The 20,539-nt window shown below is 45.9% G+C and overlaps 1 protein-coding gene across 1 annotated transcript in view; it reads right to left on the minus strand.

The window, feature by feature from the left end:
• Positions 1 to 5,204: 5,204 nt before the first annotated feature.
• The window catches only part of HS6ST1 (heparan sulfate 6-O-sulfotransferase 1), a 201,887-nt gene continuing 186,552 nt past the window's right edge, over positions 5,205 to 20,539 (minus strand). Inside the window, exon 2 of the mRNA XM_037406949.1 lies at positions 5,205 to 12,123. Coding sequence (XP_037262846.1) covers positions 11,415 to 12,123 — 709 coding nt within the window. The 3' untranslated portion in view covers positions 5,205 to 11,414. The remainder of the gene's footprint in view (positions 12,124 to 20,539) is intronic.

Here is a 20,539-nt window from a genome sequence, read left to right on the forward strand (position 1 = left end):
GAACTGATGGGAGTACAAAATAAAGCCAAATATTCCAGAAAAATAAAATACTTCTAAGGGCTGGGAGAATCCTCTCCAGACTTATTAGGGAATCACATGAACATCTGCAAAACTTAGTTGCCAGGCTACAGGACATCACTGTACCACAAATAATCCACGCCACAACTGCTCAGTTTCGCTGGTGTTTAGGGCTCTCCTAACCTGGGGGGGTTTGCCCACCAAGGCGTGCCCCTGCCTTAGGGAGCTCTCCTGAGAGTGCTCACCCGGGGTTTAGTCCTGCAGTGGAGGAGGCAGCCATGCTAGTGCCCTTCTCTGCCTTGCCAGCTGTGGCATGTGGTGGTCACCAGAACATAGGTCGATGGACAGTTAAAATGACCTCTAAGTTATTAAGACATCGCAAAGAAGAAACAAAAGCCTGACTATTTGCTCAGATTGAACACTGTTGCAAAAGGTTATAGACTCCTTCGTCTAAGGGTGACCACGGAAGGCTGGAGATGAGGCCATGCCCAGCAGGGCCAGGTCTTCAGCCAGCATTTTGGCTCCAATTTCACATACTTTCCTTTGACAAGCTTTCCAAGCAGAGGACAGAAATCATTTGCCTCAGAACAGTATTCAAAACCAAACATATTAAAAACTATGCAAAACAGTTGTGATAAAGGCTCCTGTGTTAACACCAGGCAGATTCCTATCAAGAAGAGTTCTCCTCAAACACGACTTGTGCCTCCACTCCCATCCCCAACATAACTGCATGTCAGTCCTTTTTAGCTGCTTCTGGAGGACAGACTGCCCTCAAAACAGATGACTGCATACTCTCGAATTCTTTGCAATTACTTTCCACTTGATCTTGACCAAAACCTAAGAATCTTTAACAGACTCGCAGCAGATGTCTCTGCCCAGAAGGTCGTACACCTCTCGATGGCACTTTTCTCCAGGACCCAAATTGTCCAACCTGGGAGCAAAGCCTCCATTAACTACCCCAGAACCCAGTATTAAGCAGCATGGCTTTAGGATTTTCAGTAAAACAAAATGTTTGATCATGCATTAACCTGGTAAAATTTAATAACCTACAAGAAGTTGTGGCTAATTGGCATCCATTTATAAATTCTCATCCAGCATCAAAATATTTGAGATTAAGGAAACAAAAGAACACATGATCAGTAGAAACATGTACTGATGGGGGCTGTTGTAGTATGCACATCTGAGCACTCACTAATTTGGCTGCAAGCTCTTGTTCAGAAAACAATGTCTGGCAATAATAATACGATCCCAAAGAAAGGGCTCTACAGGGAAGTTATTTACTCTCTCAAAAAGGCAGTATGATTTATACATGTTGTCACTGCCTATGCCAGAAAATTGATGACTGATTACCACATAGTTAATTCAGGCTGGATACCTGATCCTGAAATAACTAGATTAGGCCACACAGAATTTCTTTACTATTTACAGCACAACTGAGTATAACATTTGGTTTAAGTCAATAAAAAGGAGCTCTTAAATAGAATCCAGTAAGAGCTAGAATATATTAAAGCCACCTGAAATGTTTATTATTTATCACTATTACTCATTTATCACACAAACATCTGGATTCCATAGCCATAGCCTGATAGATTGATATTATTAGTGGGGTGAGCAAAATAAATACATAAATAACATCTAGTTTGTTAAATGTCCGCAAGCACTGCTATCACTCATCCATTCCCAGCTCCTGGAGGACAGGTATTTACTTTTCCCTTGTGCTGCTGGCTGGATATTGATTAAAAAGTTTTGGTATCTCAGTTCTGCAGCTCCCTGTGCAAAGGGCACAAGATCCCTGCTCGAGATTCTGCACGTCCTCCATGACTGGCAACAAACCTTCTGTGTGGCAGGACTAGGGAGCAGGCAAGAGCAAGGCAGGGACATGAAAGCACTGAGAGTAAAAGAAGCTTTTGAGAAGAGCATCACCAAAGACAGAAATTAGTAAAATCACAAAATCACGTCAGACAAAGAACTTCTAAGACCCAAGAAACAGTATCGCATACTAAAGCGCCTGAATATGCATGCTACAGTACGGTCTGATTAATATTAATAGAGACTGCTAATTTTTTTCATTGTAGCCTTTTAGATAATGCTTGCAAGATATGAACGTGTATGGTTTCTTCTCCAAGCCACTTACTTCCCAGATCGATTAAAGCATGCTAGTGAAACCTTCCTCACTCGCAACTTCTGACTGCTTTAACAGAAACACAGCAATGGTCTATTAAATACTGTTCAATTCATGAATATTTCATTGACTACCCCTTTTAATTTGAAGTTTATGAAATAATAACCATAGCAAAGCTCAAACTACTTTACCGTTAAGCCGACAATATTTTTTTGTTTGAGTATATGTATGAACACGTCTTAGTTTCCCCCTCCAGCTGAGAGGGTCTGAGCTGATGAGCCCGTATCAGTCACGAACATTTCCTGCTACAAAAAGCCCAGAATTTTATCTGTATGTAAATTATCCAAGTGCCACTGAAGCAACAGCATCATAAAGTGTTAGGAACTACAATGCATGGGGCTCTCCTGAAGTCTGCCCACTTTTACAAAATCCATAGAAACATGCAGCCATTGCTAGATACACATTTCATTATGCAAGAATCTCCATCCCTCTTTCTGCTCTTTGACAAAGAGGCTGTTCAGCATTACGTGGACCCAAGAAGTTCAAAAAGAACCTGCACTACACAAAGATCAATCAATGTAGAAAACCTTTGGCATTACAGTGTTGAAACAGCCTTGCTTTGCTTTTCCTCCTTCTGTAGACAGTGGGAAGAAAGATGTTAGACAGTTAAAGTGACTCTGTGAGTACTCCAGCCAGAGAAACAGAACACAAGCCTCTGATAAGAGCTCAGCACCACCTCCTCTGATACCATCAGGTTCAGCTTTTCCACTCAGCAAGAGGAGGCTGTCACCTGGGGCAGCAGAGCAGGCAGGGGCTGCTCATTGTTAGGGTAACAGCAGAATGTAAAGGAGGGCACTCTCCAATTAACCTGAGGCAGCACATCCCCCAGAGGCAGTGCTGGAAGGTGTAAAACCACCAAATGTAACAGGAGCAGGAACATCCTGAACTCAAGCATAATGAAACCTGAACAATCATCAGTGTGACCAGGAAAAAAACCTCCACACTCTAGAGGCTGGCTCTCCCATCACCGATTTCCCTGCTCCTTTTAACCCTCCTCCAGCACCCTTTCTGCTCCTTTCCCCTTCCGACACCAGTTCTCCCAAGGGAAGGAAGCCTTCCTTCCTTTCACCCGCTCGCTAGCTATCCTCCCTTCTTTTCCCGAAGGCTTCCAGCACTGAACACAACAGTCGAACAATATTAAACACAGTGCAGAAAGACCACGTGCAAAAAGCATTTTTAGAGCCCTCTTGCGACAGAGTAGCCTTTCAGCTTTCGGGAGAAGAAGGTAAAGGAGGAGGAAAAGAAAGACAAGGCCAGTACAGGGCTCCGTGTAGCACGTCGAGCTGTGTCTGTACCTACGGTGCCGCAGCCTCCGGACACTCGGGCCGGCCCGCAGGCCACCAGCCCCACCGCTGTGGGCACGGCAGCCGGCAGCTCCCCGCAGCTCCGGCCCACAGCGCCTCGCTGCCTGCCCCGCTGCCTGGAAACTGCGGGAGGGGGCTCGGCTGCTGCGCAAATTCCCCCCGGAGGGGCCGCACGGCGGCGGGCCCGCCCCGAGCCCCCGCGGAGCAGCCACATGCACAAGCCCCAGCGAGGCCTGCAGGGCACGGCCGCGGGGAGACCCCCCTCCGCAGCCCCCGAGGGGACGCCGGGCCCTTCTCCCTGCTCCCGCCCCGAGGGCAGCTGACGGGAGCGGGAGGGAGGAGGGGGGGGGGCGGCCTAGGCTTACCGGCGGGGCGGCACCGCGGTGCCGGGGGCGCCGCCGCCATTTTCGGGCTGAGGGGCAGCGCCGGGGGCGGGGCGGCGGCGCTTCGGGAAGCTTCTGCGGGCGTGAGGGGGCGGCGCGCGGCTCGACCGCCACCAGCGTCGAGGGGGGGCGGCCCCTGCTGTTCTCAAGTAAATAAAATGAGGAGATTAAGGAAAGGTGGGCTCCTGCGGAGTGTGGCTCCTGTTTCAGCAGAGCTGGTGGTTACGGGGGTGTCCGCGGGAGGTCAGCTTGGCGGTGCTGTGGAGGACCCGCTGCCTCGCCCTTATGGCTGAGGGCGGTGCGGGCGCCTTCAGCAGCAGGCTTGGGGCATGGCCAAGAGCCCATGGCTGCCAGTTTGTGGTGCATTCACTTCACCTCCAGTTTGGTAATGTTACCTCACACCAACGCTCATCCGGGCCTTCTGCCAGAGCCTGCACTGCCCAGCACGTAACCCCTGTGCAGTGTGAGGTGTGCCCAGCGCGTAACCCCTGTGCAGTGTGAGGTGTGCCCAGCGAGTAACCCCTCACGGTGTAAGGCGGTGCCATGCTCTGTGCCTGCTAGTCTGTACATCTGTCTTGGCTGGGCCTCCAGTCACTCGAGTGGGGTTACTTCTACGGGTGGAAGGGCAAAAACACCCCAGCAGCCTGGCTGGGAAGGTTCATGCACTGCCTTCAGCTCCGTCAGCATATATGGGGAAAGTGTGAAGTGTAATGATGCTTGTGTAAAATCACAGTGGTATTACTCACTACACTTGCGTAAGCATCTAACTATTCTCTCTTACGATATGGTAACACGCTTGTATCGTCACTTTCTTACACGCTAACGTACTAACTTTCACTGTACCAAAACCTGGTGCACAGCTTATTTCAGTTCTGTAACTGGAGAACATTTTCACAGGTCACATTTGGTGAAAGAGCTTCTGAACATGAAACAATAAACATTCTGTTAATTATTCTGTAATGTTTGGTATAACAGCTACCATTTGATAGCTGTTTTCCTTTTTTGCCTGCAAATCTGCTCATTCCAATGCCTGTGAAAAAGGAAACAGAGGGCTGTATAGCATTGAAGGTTGTTAATTTTAGAAAGATGATAGGTTTTAGGAGGTTTGGGCACTTTTTGTAATGTTGGCTCCAGTGTAACAATAGGAATAAACATACCCCAGTTTCTGCTTGATTATTTCTGTGTTAGGAGTTTGGGTTTTTAGTAGAAAACAAATATCTTCCATCAACTCCACCGGCAGCTTTATCTCTGTAATACAGGAAGGCAGACGTATTACACTGAAACAGCATCCAAAGACCAATGCAAGGACAACACACGTGACAGATGCTCAGTTTTTGGGTTTATTTCATCTGCTAACATTCATTCTTGATCTAGACAAAAACAGTTAGATGATTTTTTTAATCCATTTTTTCTTGTGGAAGAAAAGAAAAACCTTTTAACACTTTTTGTAAGATGCTATAAATAAATATATAAAGCTTTAAGTGTTACTTGGCTCAAGTTAAACAGTTGTCTTTTATTTTTGTTGTTTTTAAGTTCCTGAATGGGAAAAAACCAAAGAAAAGTGCAAACCACACACATTCAGCCCAATGGAATGACTCCAGCCACAATCACTTTCAGAGAAGCTGAATCTGTTTGATCTACAATATGGAGGATGGGAGGCGGAGGGACAGCTGTATTTTTTTACCCTCAGTCACACAACTCCTAGAAGACAAGAACTGAGCTCCTTGGTAGGTAATGCACACGAGAAAGACGAGAGGAAGAAAAAGAAAGTCCTGCCTGCATCGCCCTTTCCCTTCCCTGTGCAGAGTGTGCAGCAGAAAGAAGAGACAGTATGAGCAACACCTCAGACAAAAATAAATGACAATGAAAAATAAAATCAGATATCAGTAGGGATGGTGAGAAATCCTGTGGCTGTTGTGTGTTTGCCTGGCAGACTACACACAAACACAGAGGAACTTCACTTTGAGAGAGGGTGGGGATTTTTGTCTTCTCCTTATGAAAAAAAGATGAAAAGGGGCAATAAAAATAAGTTAAATCATATTCCAATATGTACAAAACAAATCACGCTCAGTAAACGATTTGAATATAAAATTATTCATTATAGTACAACTCTCTCAATCCAGTCTGCAGAATTGACACCTGGGGGAAAACAGGGAGGGGGAACTGCAGGGCTTTGAGGAACGAGACAGACTCATTTGCAAATCTCGGGGTTTTTCAGCTTGCGTGGCTAAAACTTACAGAGAGAATCACCTGCAGCTGGGACGATACAGGCTTTAATACCCACGTGCTTATCAGGACTGTGTTCTCCTTGGCAGAACTGCTGTAGATGGGGCAAAACAAACAGCTGCAGATAGCTCAGATCGTGTGCGCAGACACGAGCTCCGCTGCTCGCTGGTTTACCCAAACTGCTGCTAACTGACCTGTGCTTTAAAGGCTTGGCTCAACTGCTGATCGGGAAGCAAATCCTGCATTCACTTCTGCCACTGGAACATGATCTGCTAATATTAGTGAAAACAAGAACAAAAAGATAATGCAGACAGCCCTGTGATTTGAATCCAGCAGATAGTGTGAGTTGCATTCCAAGCGATAGCCCTGGAAATACAATGTTTAGCATAGTCTGTGTTGCAAGTTCCGATAGCGCTACCCATTTCTGTGACACATGGAAAATTCTACGGGACAGGAGGGGGGCTGAGTGACTGAATGCCAGTAAGAAGCTAGAGATGCTTTTAACTCCAGGATATAAGTCTTGGTCAGGGCCTGCTCTGTGATGCTGTCGTTACCTCCTTAGCTGCTCAGTGGCCTCTGGGAAGTGATTTGGTGGGCTCGGAGTGGAACCTTGCTCAGTGCCATGTGTCCGTAGTGCCACTGCGGCGGGCCTTCTGTCTCGCTCGTACTCTCAGCAACTGCGCTGCCCTTGCTGCTCCTACAGGACAGCCCTGGGAGAGGGGATTCAAAAGCTTGTTGGGATCTTGCTTATGCTGCTTCCATTGCCACCTCAGTTTTGTAAGCAAGTAAGGGACGACGGGATGCAAAAGTATCAGCCTGAAGTGCTCCCCACTTCTTGCAGAATGTTGGGCATGAAGGGAGAATTTCAGGCAAGCCAGAAATTCCCACTGATCGTTTGTTGAAAGTTGGGGTGGGATTTTTGGATGACTTTGAACCCCGTGACAGCCTGGGTCTGCAACCTTATGAGTCAATCCTGCATTCTGTGATCTGGGTAGGGTACACAAGGTGGCATCTGACTGCCTGGGAAACTTTGGAGGAGGAAAACTCCTTCAACAGAGCTAGCTGTGATGAGACAAATAAGCAATAAAAACTTTTCTTCAGCAACGACACCCACCAAGCAGTGACGTTAACACTGTTCAGGTGACTAAAGGCAAAAAAGATCCTCCTCCTTAGCACTGCAGTGTGCCTCAGCCTCTCCTCCATCCCAGGGCAGGAATGGAGTCTGCGGGGAACCCCCCCGCAGAACATCACCCTCGTCTGCCGGCATGCAGGGTTCAGCACTGTAAGACGGCAGAGGCTGAAAGCCATCATCTTGGGTCTGGCACCAAATAACTGCCTGTCCAAAATGCTCCCTCACACTAACACTGCTGACTGTGTAAACCCTTAGCTATACCTCACACAGCCCCATCATTTGTAAAGACTCTTCGTGGAGTATCCCCAGAAGCAGGGCAGAAACGCTGTGGGATGGACAAGTGTCTGACTAGGTAAAATCTGAATTCGAGGGGAACTGCCTCACCACCTCCAGTAAGTGCCAGGTCGTGGCCTTGCACCTGCCCTCACTGTACCCAGCACTCACCCATCCTGACCTGGATCATGATGCATTGACAGGCCCCCTCAAGAAACACTTCATGTAGTAAAGAAGGTCTCAGTGTGTCTGGAAGTCACAGGAAAAACATTTTGGAAGGAAGGGGCAGATATTGAACAAGAACGTACTATCTGGCCTCTACTTCTGCCCGAGTGCCTTAAAGACGTTGTTCTCCAGTCATTTTAAAACTACACACACATTTTTCATGTTATTGTAGCATCAAATAATCAGTCCTAAAAATAAAAGAAATTGTACCACTTCAAACTGTAGTACATATAAATCACAAAAAACTACATTCACATTATGTTAAAAAAGTTCCCTTAAACCCACTAAAGGAAGAAGACAGTGCCAGGTATGTCCTGCAACCCACGCTCTGGCACACAGCACTAACAATAAATTAATGCATGGCCCACAGCTGCACACAGCCCAGCAGAGCAGCCAGGCTGAGGGATGGCTTTGGGGTCATGCTCTTCATTTCCCACACTTAGAATCTGTTTCAAAGTGCCCGATACTACTCATACCTTGGAGTACCTCTTTAGAGCGTGTAAATTTGTAATTTCCAATGTGCAGGTGGACAAACTGCAGCATCTGCTGGTGCAGGATTTGCAGGAATTTCTGCCTCAGTGCTAAGCTGAGGCCAGCCCTCCTTTTGTGGGTTGAAGCGAACTGTTGACAAGACAGTTTTCAAGATAGTTTCATTTCTTTTGCTTGTTACTGTAATATATTACAAAGAAAATGTTGGAACAAGGTCTTCTACTGACATGCTTCTAAGGTCAGAGGCTGCCTCTGATTTAGGGAACCCTGCAGACAGATCCATTAAAATCCAGCTGGTTACTCAGAGCCCATTCACACAGAAACAACTCAGGCAACCTGGGCCAAATTATGTTACCATTCCTAATCACCCCCAGTCCCGTTTACCGTCCCCCTTTGGTAGATGAGAGCAGAGTCTGGCCGTCAGTACAGCGCGGCGCTCAGAAGCGGTGCCGGCACAGGCAGAGCTGCCTGGGGAGCCCTGCCGGAGCTGCGGTGACCGGCACCTCGGACATGGATTAGCTGCAGGAACCACCTGTGCGTTATTGATCCATAATGCAGGATGCACAGTGAAAAGCCTTTGGGGGAAGCTGCAAACTGTGCATATAAAACGGTTGCTTTTTTTATCTTGTGTATTGGTTTTGTGGGTAATCAGCCCATAAAATTGCGTTTTAAAAATATCAATGTTTTCTCTAGTTACAGCAACACATAAAAGCGCTGGGAACTAGCAGGTGTAGCTCCTCCCAGTCTTGGAATTCAGAGATGAGCAAATGGATTTGTAATACCTTCTGCCCCCAAGCCAACAACCGAAAATTGCTTCATTTTGCTTCCCACTTCTCAGTGAGGCGGAAATGTTTACGGCCAGGCTACACACCGCTGGGAACAAGGGCCATTTTGTGGCAGAAGCACGGCCAGAACCTTACAGACAGCAACACCACGAGCAAATATTGGTACCAGCCGAATGCACGGGTAACAGCATCCCATGGGGCTTGCCGATGGATGAGCGTGTGCTTGTGTGCTCTGCAGCACCAGGATGCAGACCTGATCAAAATCCATCTGAAATCAATAGGAAAGACATCCTTTGACTTTGGTGGACTTTGGATCAGGGCTGTCACAGGGTTGCATTGGAGCCCAAAGTGCTGATTGTATTTTCTGTTCTTCAATTTTTAGTCATTTTAACTCTTCTGCAGAAGAACATCTCCACAAGCAAGGTGTATCCCCCCAGGTGTACACAGAAGAAACAAGGCAGCTCCTCTGCTTAAGGCAGCCCCTCTGCTTAAGGCAGCCCCTCCTTTGCAAAACTCAGGCTGAATTTGAAACTGTTGGAAACAGCATAGAGAGGCAGAGAGAGATTTCAAATACAAACCAAGCAGCACTTCAGTGGATTTGTGTGATGGGAAAGGGACACCGTAAAAATGACACGCTCAAGTTGAATGCATCAGCTCTCTACCTCTCCTCTGGTGACTTCAATGCCATATTTGATCTGCAATTAACGTGGCCTTTGAAAATCAAATCATATTGCATGTGGTTCATACTTTACCAAACAATAGTTGGTTCGGGTCTTACAGGCTGAGTAACAACGGGGTGAGACATGAAACAGGCAAAAACTGCTTCATTTCCATGCTTCCAGCCAAACAAAGAAGTGCTTGCAACAGCAAGAAAATAAGCCATATTTTAATTTGGTGAGTGGGAAGAGGAATTAAGAGATGTCATTGTTGTTCTATGACTCAAAAGTCAGTAAGCTGAACCTGGTTAGACTGTCACCACACTGGAGGATTAAACTTACACGAATCCCTAAAAAACAGCAGTGCAAGAGAGAGAGTTCTGCTTTGAAAGGGGTCTGAGACTAAAAAAAACATTATCCATGATTCCCCTTTCCAGTTTTATGAACACAGCTTGTTCATTTAAAGTATGAGCTGCAGAACAGGCACTCTGCCAAAAGATAATGTGCACCGTCTCATAATTAATTCAGACCCATAGTCAGAAATTTTCACAGCTCTGGAAGAGAGCCTCATCCTGTTCCCACTTAAATTGGTTCTAGTGACTTCACTGAAAGCAGGCTGATGCCCATTATCCCTTGGTAAAAGCAAGTAAAAATAACTGAAAAAAAACTAGAGATACGGGTACATCTGTACGCTTGTTCTAGTTCAGTATTTCACAGAGCAACAAACAAAACAAAATCACCCCCTCATCATGTTCCCATTAATGACTGATTATTTGCAGGGTCTTCCCTGAAACTTGTTCAGATTTATGAGGGAGTATTGCTATTTAAATTCTTCTTCCTTTTTCTTTTAGTATGTAGGATAGGGTTTTCATGTGCTGTTAACACATAATACTGATGAGAGCATGAGCGGCAGTTGTGTAGGGTGACAGGATGGCATGTGAGTGCACGTTTGAGCCTATGTGGAATTTGATCGGCTTTTAACTTGTTTTGGGACCTGCCTGTGAAACCAGCCTGGGAGCTCTGTGCATGAATTCCCTATGATTTTTGTGATGAAGTTGAGTATGTATATGTGATACCAGTGCAATGTATCAAAACCGCTGTGCTAAGTACATATCCTAGGCCATAGTCAATTTGCTTTAATGTTTCTCATCCTCTGATGTTTTTCTTCTTTTATTTTTATGGTACTCTACTTTTTGGCAGTGGCTGCCAGCTGAAACGAGGTGGCTGCCCTTGTGCTCTGATCACTGCCTGACAGGACAGCACATCCTCAGCTCAGTCACCATTATCATTTACTTACAAACAATGCAATTCCCATCCCACCTCCAAGAACACCCGCAAAAGAAAACCTCTGTTTCCTTGTTTTTCATTAATGTATCTTTATATCATTATGCTTAGGGGATAAACAGGCCTAAAAAATCCTACTCCTGCCATTTGTGTTTGAATTGTGAGGATAAGAAACATTCTTTTGTATTTGGCCTTAAGAGTGGGTAACTGAATTTGTGCATTTTTTACCTCTGCATTAACATGTTGACCCTTTTTTTATGTATTTATTTATTTTTTTTAAGAATCTCATCGGTCTTGTAAGAAACAGTAAAAAGACCCTATGCTTAAGGAAGCAATCTATCTTCTGTTTTACAGACTTGCTTTTAAATAAAATATTTTTTGTTGTTTTTGTAATTTTACTTCCATGATCTTTTATATGGAAATCCTAGAATATCATCGATATAAAAGTCTGCCTAGGCTACCACTTCTCTATAATATGGCTGATGTAGTCCTCAGTGGGCAAGCGTCCTTGCTCTTCGGTCTCTTCCTTGGGAAGTGCTTCATTGGACCGGTGAAGAAGCCTCTCTTCCCGATTCTTTATCCTCTGCTCCATCCTCTCGAGCTGCCGTTTGTACTGGTAGCGCTGCTGGAAGAGGTCCTTTGCATAGTCATAGAGCTGCATGTCCAAGTCATTGAGCTCCTCAATCCTCCTGATGGTGTCGTTATCCACTTCCACCCCTCCTGCCCTGGTGCTGTTGTACTGCATAAAGGGCCGGATGAATTTCAGATTAAAAGTTCTCTCAAACAGGTACTGAGTCTTTCTCTGGAACTCTGTCAGGCCGAAGAAGGCCATGTCTTTGAGGTTCTTTTTTGCACTCTCCAGCAGGATCTGCGCTCGCTTGTTCTCTGGGATGAAAGACATGTTGTAGCAGCCCACTAAGCTCAAGTCAGCCAACATCCTCACTTGGCGGTTGTTGGCCAGATTATATGGGCAATCCATGAACTCCTGCAGCGTGCAGCCTGACCAGTCCGTGCCTTCATAGCACGACGGCAGCTCTTCAGGAGTTGGTGTCCTGCCATCACACATGTGCAAGGAGGTCTTCCAAGTAGCTCCTCGTTGGACGTGACGCCATTCGCTGAGGTAACGAGATACGGGGTCTCTCAGCAGTGTGATGTAGTAAAATTTTCTATGAGAAGAAGAGAAAAGAAAATAAATACTCTGCTAGTAACAAGAAAGATGCTTGGCAAGCTGAGGTCTAGTGCAGGTATCAAAAAGACAAAAGTAAATCAACAACACATCCCACTGTACTCTGGGTTTATTTTCTTCTTGCAGCATCTCATGGGAAGTACTTTGTGCATCGTTAGCCCCACGTTCCTCTTTCTCATTGCCACCATTGTAGCCTTGCCAAGCAGTAACACTTTCACCAGGACATCCATTTCCAGCAACAGACTGCAATGTCAGAACAAATCATCAGGAGTCAACCCATCTACCGACTTGAGAGAGCAGCTCTGACCTCCGGGGCCGCCTGGCCTTTCACGCGCCCTGCAGACCAACCCGGCCCCGCTCTACCGGACAGCCCAGCCACCGGGCTGCTCAGGACCTGCACCCATCATTTTCACTTCATGCAGATGCTGGCCAGGACACCTACTGCTTGATTGATCTGGCTGCCAAGCTGAAAAGTGGGAGTCTGCAGTGAGTAGCATGGTAACACCACAGGAGCATAAGTGAAAAATAACGGGAAAGCAGGAATGCAATATGCTAGAGAAGGCATGAGTTGACAACCAGCAATGGTAACAATAATTTATTCTTATTTCAGCTAATCTGCTATCAACTCAAAAAAACTTAAGACACACTTCTGACACATGAGACCCAACAGGAGGAAAAAGCGAGACAATCAGGAGGAACACACAAAGTGACATGGGGTGTTCTTGCTGTTCCAAGTATAATGAAGTCCCCAACAATACAAGCTGTCCCTTGAACTGAAAATATGACAGCTGTCTGGTACAAAGAGACCCACCCCGAGCCTGGATAAAGTTCTGGGATTGATAGCGATGGTGGTCTGCAACAACCCTCTCCAGACAAAGGATAGGCATTTTTTCCCTAACTTCCAGTAGTTTGGGACTATGCTGTCTCTGAGTGCTTCTAGAACAAAGAAGTATCTTCTCTAGCTGCTAAAGCTGGCAAGGAATTAAATCCACACGTGCTCCCGCTGCACGGCGCTGTGTGACACTGTGCCCAAACAGGAGCACCTGGCTTTGGCAGGGTAACACACACACGCTACTGGAAATGTTTCACATAGGGGTAGTGGCGGATTCATTTCCCCACCAGAAATGGATCTTTGGAATGCTGCTATGGCTTGCTGCCCTGCCAGCACGGCTTGGGAGAGCTGAATGTGCCGGTCATTGCGAGGGCACAGCACAGTTTGTTGAGGAAAAAAAAAAAAGTGAAAAAAATTCTGCTTTGGCTAATATTAACACCCCCATATTTTCCTAGCACCTTCAATATTATTCTTCCTAGCAGTAACCTATATTACTGCAATAAGAGTAATTTAGTTTTAAGAAAATATATCAAAGACATTGCCTGGGCAGTCTGATTTTAAGGAATATTTGTTTTCCCAATTTATTGCTAACTTGCTAAAGGTTCTTCCAAAGCAGTAAATTTTGGTCTTTCCAACAATGGCAATGGGTGTCCACTCCAGCTCCTCTCGTGCCTTCTGCCTTCAGAACTAGGGCTGGTAAAACCATTTGCTATTTTTGGAAACCTTTCCATCTCTCTTCATAGCAAAGGTATCACACTGTCTAGTAGTACTGTCTAGTACCGTGTAGAGGGAGAGGGGTGAAGGAAGTGGAGCAGAGTGCATATGAGAAACACTTCCCTTATATTTACCTCTTTTTCCTTCATTTACATTGCAGCCTGTAAAGATTCAACTACCCAGACTGAGATGTAGCTATGATTTATACAGACAGTGCTAAGAAACCTCTAACAGATGGGGATAAAATATGACAGTGGAAGGAAAAGGAAAGCAATGATGAATGCCAGATGTTCAAGTGACAGACATTGATGCTAAACACTAGCAGCATTTTTTGACTTGTGAACTGTAGTGGACTTTTTATTTACACCAATGTAACCCAAAGGTTGCATTTTTTGCTGAAGCAGGTTGAAGTCAATTATTATTATGTGGCATACAGAAGCAACTAGAAGTTTCACCTAAGATCAGGGACTCATTTGTGAGGTATCCAAAGACACAGGAGGAGCTGATTCCTGTCCAAACCTGCAGTCTGTACAAGTATGCATAAGGAAAATAAGAAGAATTAGCATTTGTATTTTGTAGATAGGGGAATATAAAATTATACTAAATGATGTGCATAAAGTCACATGGGTGTCTGTGGCAGAGTTTGCAGGAATCTGATTCCTGTAAGCCTGAGTCCAGTCTCTCCTCACCCCCTGCCACCATCATGCAAAGGTTCTAGGGTCCATTGAAACGAAGACAACTTGAAAAGGACAAGGACTGAAAAAGGGATAAGGAGCAAGTGTTTCTTTCTTCACACCTGGACTATAAGATCTGTTATCTTAGTTGAGGCCATACAGTGGTCAGTATTCTACCACGAGCAATCTCTCGCCAAGATTCATCTCAATGAATAGAAACCACAGGAAAGCAGGGCACATTTTTTGAAATTGTACTGGATTTGATGTGCCACCTTCCGGGTCTGTCACAAAGAAAAGCACTTGAAGGAAAGGAGCTTGCCTTCTAACACTGAAAAAAGATGTACCTTTGGAAGCTGGAATAAAGGCCCCTGGAGGTACTTTAGGAAGCTGCCCCAATGGAAGCATAAATAAAAAAACCCAAACAAACCAACAACCAACCAACCAGAGACTGCAGTGCAAAAGGGTAGTTTAAACCACCCAAGCTGAGATGCATTGCTGGCATACAGAAAGGTATGCTCCCAAACCTGTATTTAGCTTTCTGGAAGGATATTAGCTTCAGAGGTGCAGATTCCCTCGGCTCTCAGCGGAGTGAACAGCACACCTTTAGGAAGACGGGGGCTCCAGGAACCAGAGAGATGAGCCACTTTGATATTAGATGAATGACCATGGAAGTATTCACCCAAGGTACTTAAGATACTGAAGTTTCCATTCTCAAACTGTGACTTGGGGATTGCCTTTATGTTCAGAGGAAAGTTAGATCTCTCTGGAAAGCATCATCCATTAGCATCATTGGTATTAACACTGTGAGCCGAGAGGTTGGGGGAACTTTGCGCCAGTGTGGTTGAGAACACAGGCAGTGCCACTTGTCAGCAGTGGCTTGAAATTTATGAGGAACTGCATGACTAGTAAGTTCTCCTTTGTCATCAGAGATAAAATAAACCCATAAAATACATGCAGCTGTGAGTGCCCTTCCTTTCAGCATGGTGCCCCAGACAGCTACTTAACTTAAGTATTCCTAAAGGCTCATTTCAGAAGCGTGGTCTTCTCCTAGCCCAGATGGTTCCACTCAATGCTTCCTCATAAAAAATCCAAATAGCCCCGGTTTGGTCATGCAATGCCAAGTCTCACTGGCCTTCCTGGAGTTAACAAGCTTGAGCAAGAAAAATGGACATTCTAGTTAGTAAGGCATTTCTTTTCTTTTTCTTCCCATGTGAAGCTGGGAAGAACAGCATTACTACTCCTGCAGACTCCCCTTCCACATATCCATGGGGTTGTGATCCCCAAGAGGACAAAGAAAAGCAGAAGCTGAAGTCACACCTCTGCCTTGCCCTGCGTTACTGTCCCTGGCAGACCCAATCCACCTGAAGCCTCCTGGGGCATTTGCAACTTCAGTGCTGCAACTTGGATCTGCATGCAAGCTGCAGGTTCTGTCTGAGGAAAGAACCGCTAGCGTATTTATTAAACAGAGCACAGTGAAATCATGTTTTTGATAAACAACCCTGTATTGGAACTGAAGTTTCAGAGAACAAAATCCAGTATTAGAAAGGTAGGGCAAGCTTGTGGCTGCGGTACACAAATGAATTCAGGAAACTTCAGTGAAAGTCCCCCTTCTGTCAAAATTAGCCTGCGTGCCCCAGACAAATCTCTCTCTCTCTGCCTCCCTTTCCCATGTGTGAAGGGCTGACAATGTCTCCTTTGTCTATTTTGGCAATTCAAAACATAACATCTTTTGGAGCAGGAACTGTCTCCTTCAATGATTATGCAAAGCCCCTGTTTCAGCATGGATTGAGGTCAGAGGACAATAGTTAACTTGAGGCATATTTTCATGACACAGGCATCAGGGGCACTGTTGCCCTACAGGACTCCCATCCCAGCCCTCTCCTTCCCATTCTCACATAGCAGCACAAAGCAGCCTTAGTTTTGCCAGCAGAGAGGTTTTTTTGTTTATTTTTTTTTCTTTTCTTTTCTTTTCTTTTTTTTTTTCCAGGGCCATGCTGCAAATGCAGTCACTGAGGAGATCTGGGTTAAAAAAACCCCTTTCTTGCAGACGTGAGGGAGTGGCTGAAGCCCCCATTTAGTAATATTCTGCCTTAATTCCTGTCAGCAGGTTCCTCAGCTAATGAAGGGGAAATGAAACCCCTCTTCCTCTAAAAAAACAATTCCTTCTCTTTTGCTAATAACCAGTCAACATAATTCTGAGAAAGTGACAGATTCTAAATATGATTCTATTATCTCTCTTCAGTTCATTTCCATTTATGCTTTCCTACACTCCTATTTGATATACCCTTCTTACTTCCCACTGCTGGTCTCTAAAATCTGCCAAGAATTGCTTATTTGACTGTGCAATCCCCTATTCTTCGCTGTGATTAAATGCTTCCCTCCCACACGGCCAAAATACGTTATTTTTTATTTCTACAGGTTCTTCACCGAGCTTTCAAGCATCCCTCACAGGAAAAGCAAAATCTATAACAAGTCCGTCTTGACTACTGTGGTGGTGGTGGCCTTCCATCAGATAAAGAGCAAAATAAGGATAGCCACTTCCAAACAGAAATGCTTCATCCCACCTGCCAGGAGGGGGAAGGGGAAGGAAGCTGCATAGGTCAGCTTCAACCGTATAACCCCAATCTGTCAAAGCAACATGCCCCCAGGCTACAATTTTTCTACAGCTGAAGAAAAAAATAATAAAAAAAATCTATGTCCTTGCTGAATTAACTGAACTGAACAGGGTGTCTGCCAGCTTGTAGGAATGAGAAACACTGTTTTGTTTAAGAGAAGTAGTAATGCAAACCGGTGGCTGTGTTAAGGCATCTTTGTAAGCCAAACCCATGTATTACGCACTCCTCAGATCATTGGTGAGGGTCCTTATCCGATTCATCCTGGCTCTCACCTTAACAGAGTTTATCACCAAAACGCCCAGCGCTTTGCCTCCCACCAGCGACATGGAAACGTGCACCCACCCTGCCGTCAGCCCGCAGGGACCCCAGGAAGCACCGGAGCAGCCAGCACCCATACTGTGACCCTCCCCTCCTAGAGGCAGTTAAGGGGGATTATTAGGTAACGGTTATCCCCACTGCAGACGGCCAGCGTATCCTGACGGAGCTGTTCCTGCAGTGACTTACAGGTACGTGTAAAGGTGAGTCAGGTGTCTCCAGTGATGGATGAGCTGAGAGCGTGGCAGGTGGAAGTTTATCAGGAATTTATATCCTCATTAGAAAGTCATACTGAATGTTACCTACAAATAAGAGGTGTATGAAAAACTGTTCTACCCTTCTGTACAAAGCCACAAAATGACCTTCTGCGGTGGTGGGGACCTCTGGGGTGCAGAACGCTCTCCAGCTCACCCCACCGCTCGCTTCAGTGGGAGCTGCCTCCTGCCTCGCTCGCCACCGCCACACCAAACCTGCTTCCCGCTTGTAAAGCCCGGCCTTGGGAAGGCTCCACAGATTTCCCTTTTCCTCCACCGTCACATTTCTTGCATAACAAAACAAACCCTCAGTTAGAGATCGGAATTTAATATATGTACAATGATTACTTCCTTTGGTAGCAAATAGCCCTAATTCTCCTCAGTCTATTTCCTCTCATCTGGTGTTCATTTAGACTCTTCCTGCATTTCACACACAATAAACTCTTCAGCCTTTTAAAAGTCAGAGAAAAAGAAAACCCCAAACAAAAAAACCCAAATAAAAATAAACAAACCTCTTCTGTTCCCTATGTTTAAATAAAGGTTGCCACAGAAAACACCAAAAGCCAAGAAACTGAACAGCAAAGCCAAGCCGCCAGGACTCGGACTGCGTAAACACATACAAGGTTTTTCTGTTCCAGTAAACAAGGGGGGGTGGGGGGTGTCTACAACAAGCCCGTGTTTGCTTTGGTAACTGCGTTTGTTTTGCAGTTGTGTTCATTTGGCCTGATGGTCTCTGCTCTTGGGACTCTCCTGCATGAAAAGATATGATGTTCTGAAATGTTAAGAACCCACCTTTACACGGGCTCTGCTCACCCTCCAGACCACCGCTCAGGGACCCTGCCTAGGGTCTGATTTCCCCATGGGCCAGCTCCCGATGCAGCGGTAAGACTCTGGTACTACGGACAAATGGACGTGCTTTCCTTCCAAATGGACAAATTAAACTCTCAGGCTCTCTTGGCAGGATGCAATCCAGTGGGGAGGTTTCTACATACACAAGGGTGGGTTTCAGCAGGGAAAACCCAGTGTTTCAGTCCAGCTACGGAGCAGAGGTGTGGGGGGGCGACTCCCTTTCACAACCTGGCTCTGTTTTTGAGAGTTTGAACAAAAAACTGCTGTATGAATGCCAGGCAGTGTGGGGGTGCTCCAGAAACCACGCGCCTGCTTACCCTAACCTCGGGCATATGCCATGCGGAGTCTCACATGTCACACCAGCTCCCAGAAACCACAGAAACCTGATCTGCACCCCCAGCCCCTCCGTGGGGCAACGGGGGAGTGAAAAGGGCCGCTCTCCCAGGGGAGCATAAATGCAGTTTAACACAAAATGTATTCCTCCATTCCCAAGAAAGGGGTTTCCAAGTGTATTCTGGAGTCTGTGGAAGACCCTGGCCTAGCAGCCCAGTGCCTGAGTGCCTGCTGGGTGCTCGGAGCTGTGTATCCTTGCGGACACGACTTGTCTAACTCCTCTGAAACACAGGATGGGGTGTGAGCACCAGCAGCCCCTGAGTAAAGCACATTTCTAGAGCTGGCAACACTTATATAGCTTTAGGGCTGCAGCCTTATCTGCTGCCCTTCCAGTTCACAGTTCCTGCCCAGGAGAACTGCAGCTGGACTAGATGATCGCTGCAGGTCCCTTCCACCTGAACTATTCTAGTCTAAAAACCTCTTGGGGAAGAACAGATTAAAAATGGAAAAACAGAGTCAACTCTAATTCCAGCAGCTACAACACCGGCTGAAGTCGTAAGTAGGTCTGTACCAGATTTCAGAGTGTAAATGAACCTGAGATTACTTAGGTCTGATCTTTTGGATTTAAATAGATGTAGAGTCAGAATCTATTACATATTTCTGTCTTCTAGTAGGAATTAAAATGTGTTATATTCATTAAAGATACGCTTAAAAATACTAGGACTATTTAACCCTGAGTTAAAAAGAAACCCTAATTTAACTGTGAGTAGGCATGCATGAAGAGTCACATCTCTCTTTTCTCCCTGTGTATTTCAAAAAATGTGGAGGATTTTGAATTCTTCACAATCCTGGTGATGCAGCCTTTCATCACACAATGACTGGTCAGTGCTGTCAGCATTGCAGTGCCTGCCAGGGAGTGTGAAGCTTGTGCGTGTGTGTACCTGCGTGTACCAAACACAACACACCTGTCTTGCCAAGGCAGTAGAAGAGGTAACAGAAGCAGACAATGAAGAAGGACACAAAAGAGCAAGCATCAGCTCAGGCATTTCACACGAAGATCAACCACCCTGCCGGCCACTCAGCACAACTTGAAACAAAAGCTCCCCTTTTGGTGTTTCCAAGACATGCATGGGCTCCAAGTCACAGCTTTAAAAACACCGGACAGAATCAAACACAGTTGCAAAGGCCTTCTCCAGCCTGGTGGTGAAGAATCCTGCAGACATGACACCAAGGAAAAGATCAATCTGTGTGCTCGATCCGGACACCCTGCAGCAATCCAGCCTTGATTCTGGAATTTGCAGGAGTGGCAATGTCTGCACGTGCCCCTGCACACACAGCGGCTGCAGTGCAGGAACAGCATGGTGTGAGATGTCTCTATTTAAAGTTGACCTACAAAGAAAGGTAGGTCTACAAAGCAATAGTTGGAATACTATTACGTAGATATTCCTTTTTACATAGATACTCCTTCTGCATTATACTGGCAAAGGCTGCAGAGATGGAGTGGAGGTACAAAGGATGCACGTCAGCCCGCAGGGCAGATGGGTGAAACTGTGGTTTCTTAAAAAGTTGGGAGGACACGTGCAGCCTTGACACCCAGCTTGGGAGTGGTGGGATGCTACAGACTGTTCCATGTGGAGGAGCCATACATGGTAACGCAAGGGAGCATTTCACCTTTGGAATCAAATACAGCATCGAGATGGGTATGGTTGGTTATTAATTCCTCTGAAACCATCAGAAATGGACACTTTCAGGATCATTTTCTCCATAGATGAAATGAGGGTATCCTTTTACCTTGTGTCTGTGTTGTGCA

The sequence above is a fragment of the Falco rusticolus genome, chromosome 13 (genome assembly GCF_015220075.1).
Source record: "Falco rusticolus isolate bFalRus1 chromosome 13, bFalRus1.pri, whole genome shotgun sequence".
Lineage (NCBI taxonomy): Eukaryota > Metazoa > Chordata > Aves > Falconiformes > Falconidae > Falco > Falco rusticolus.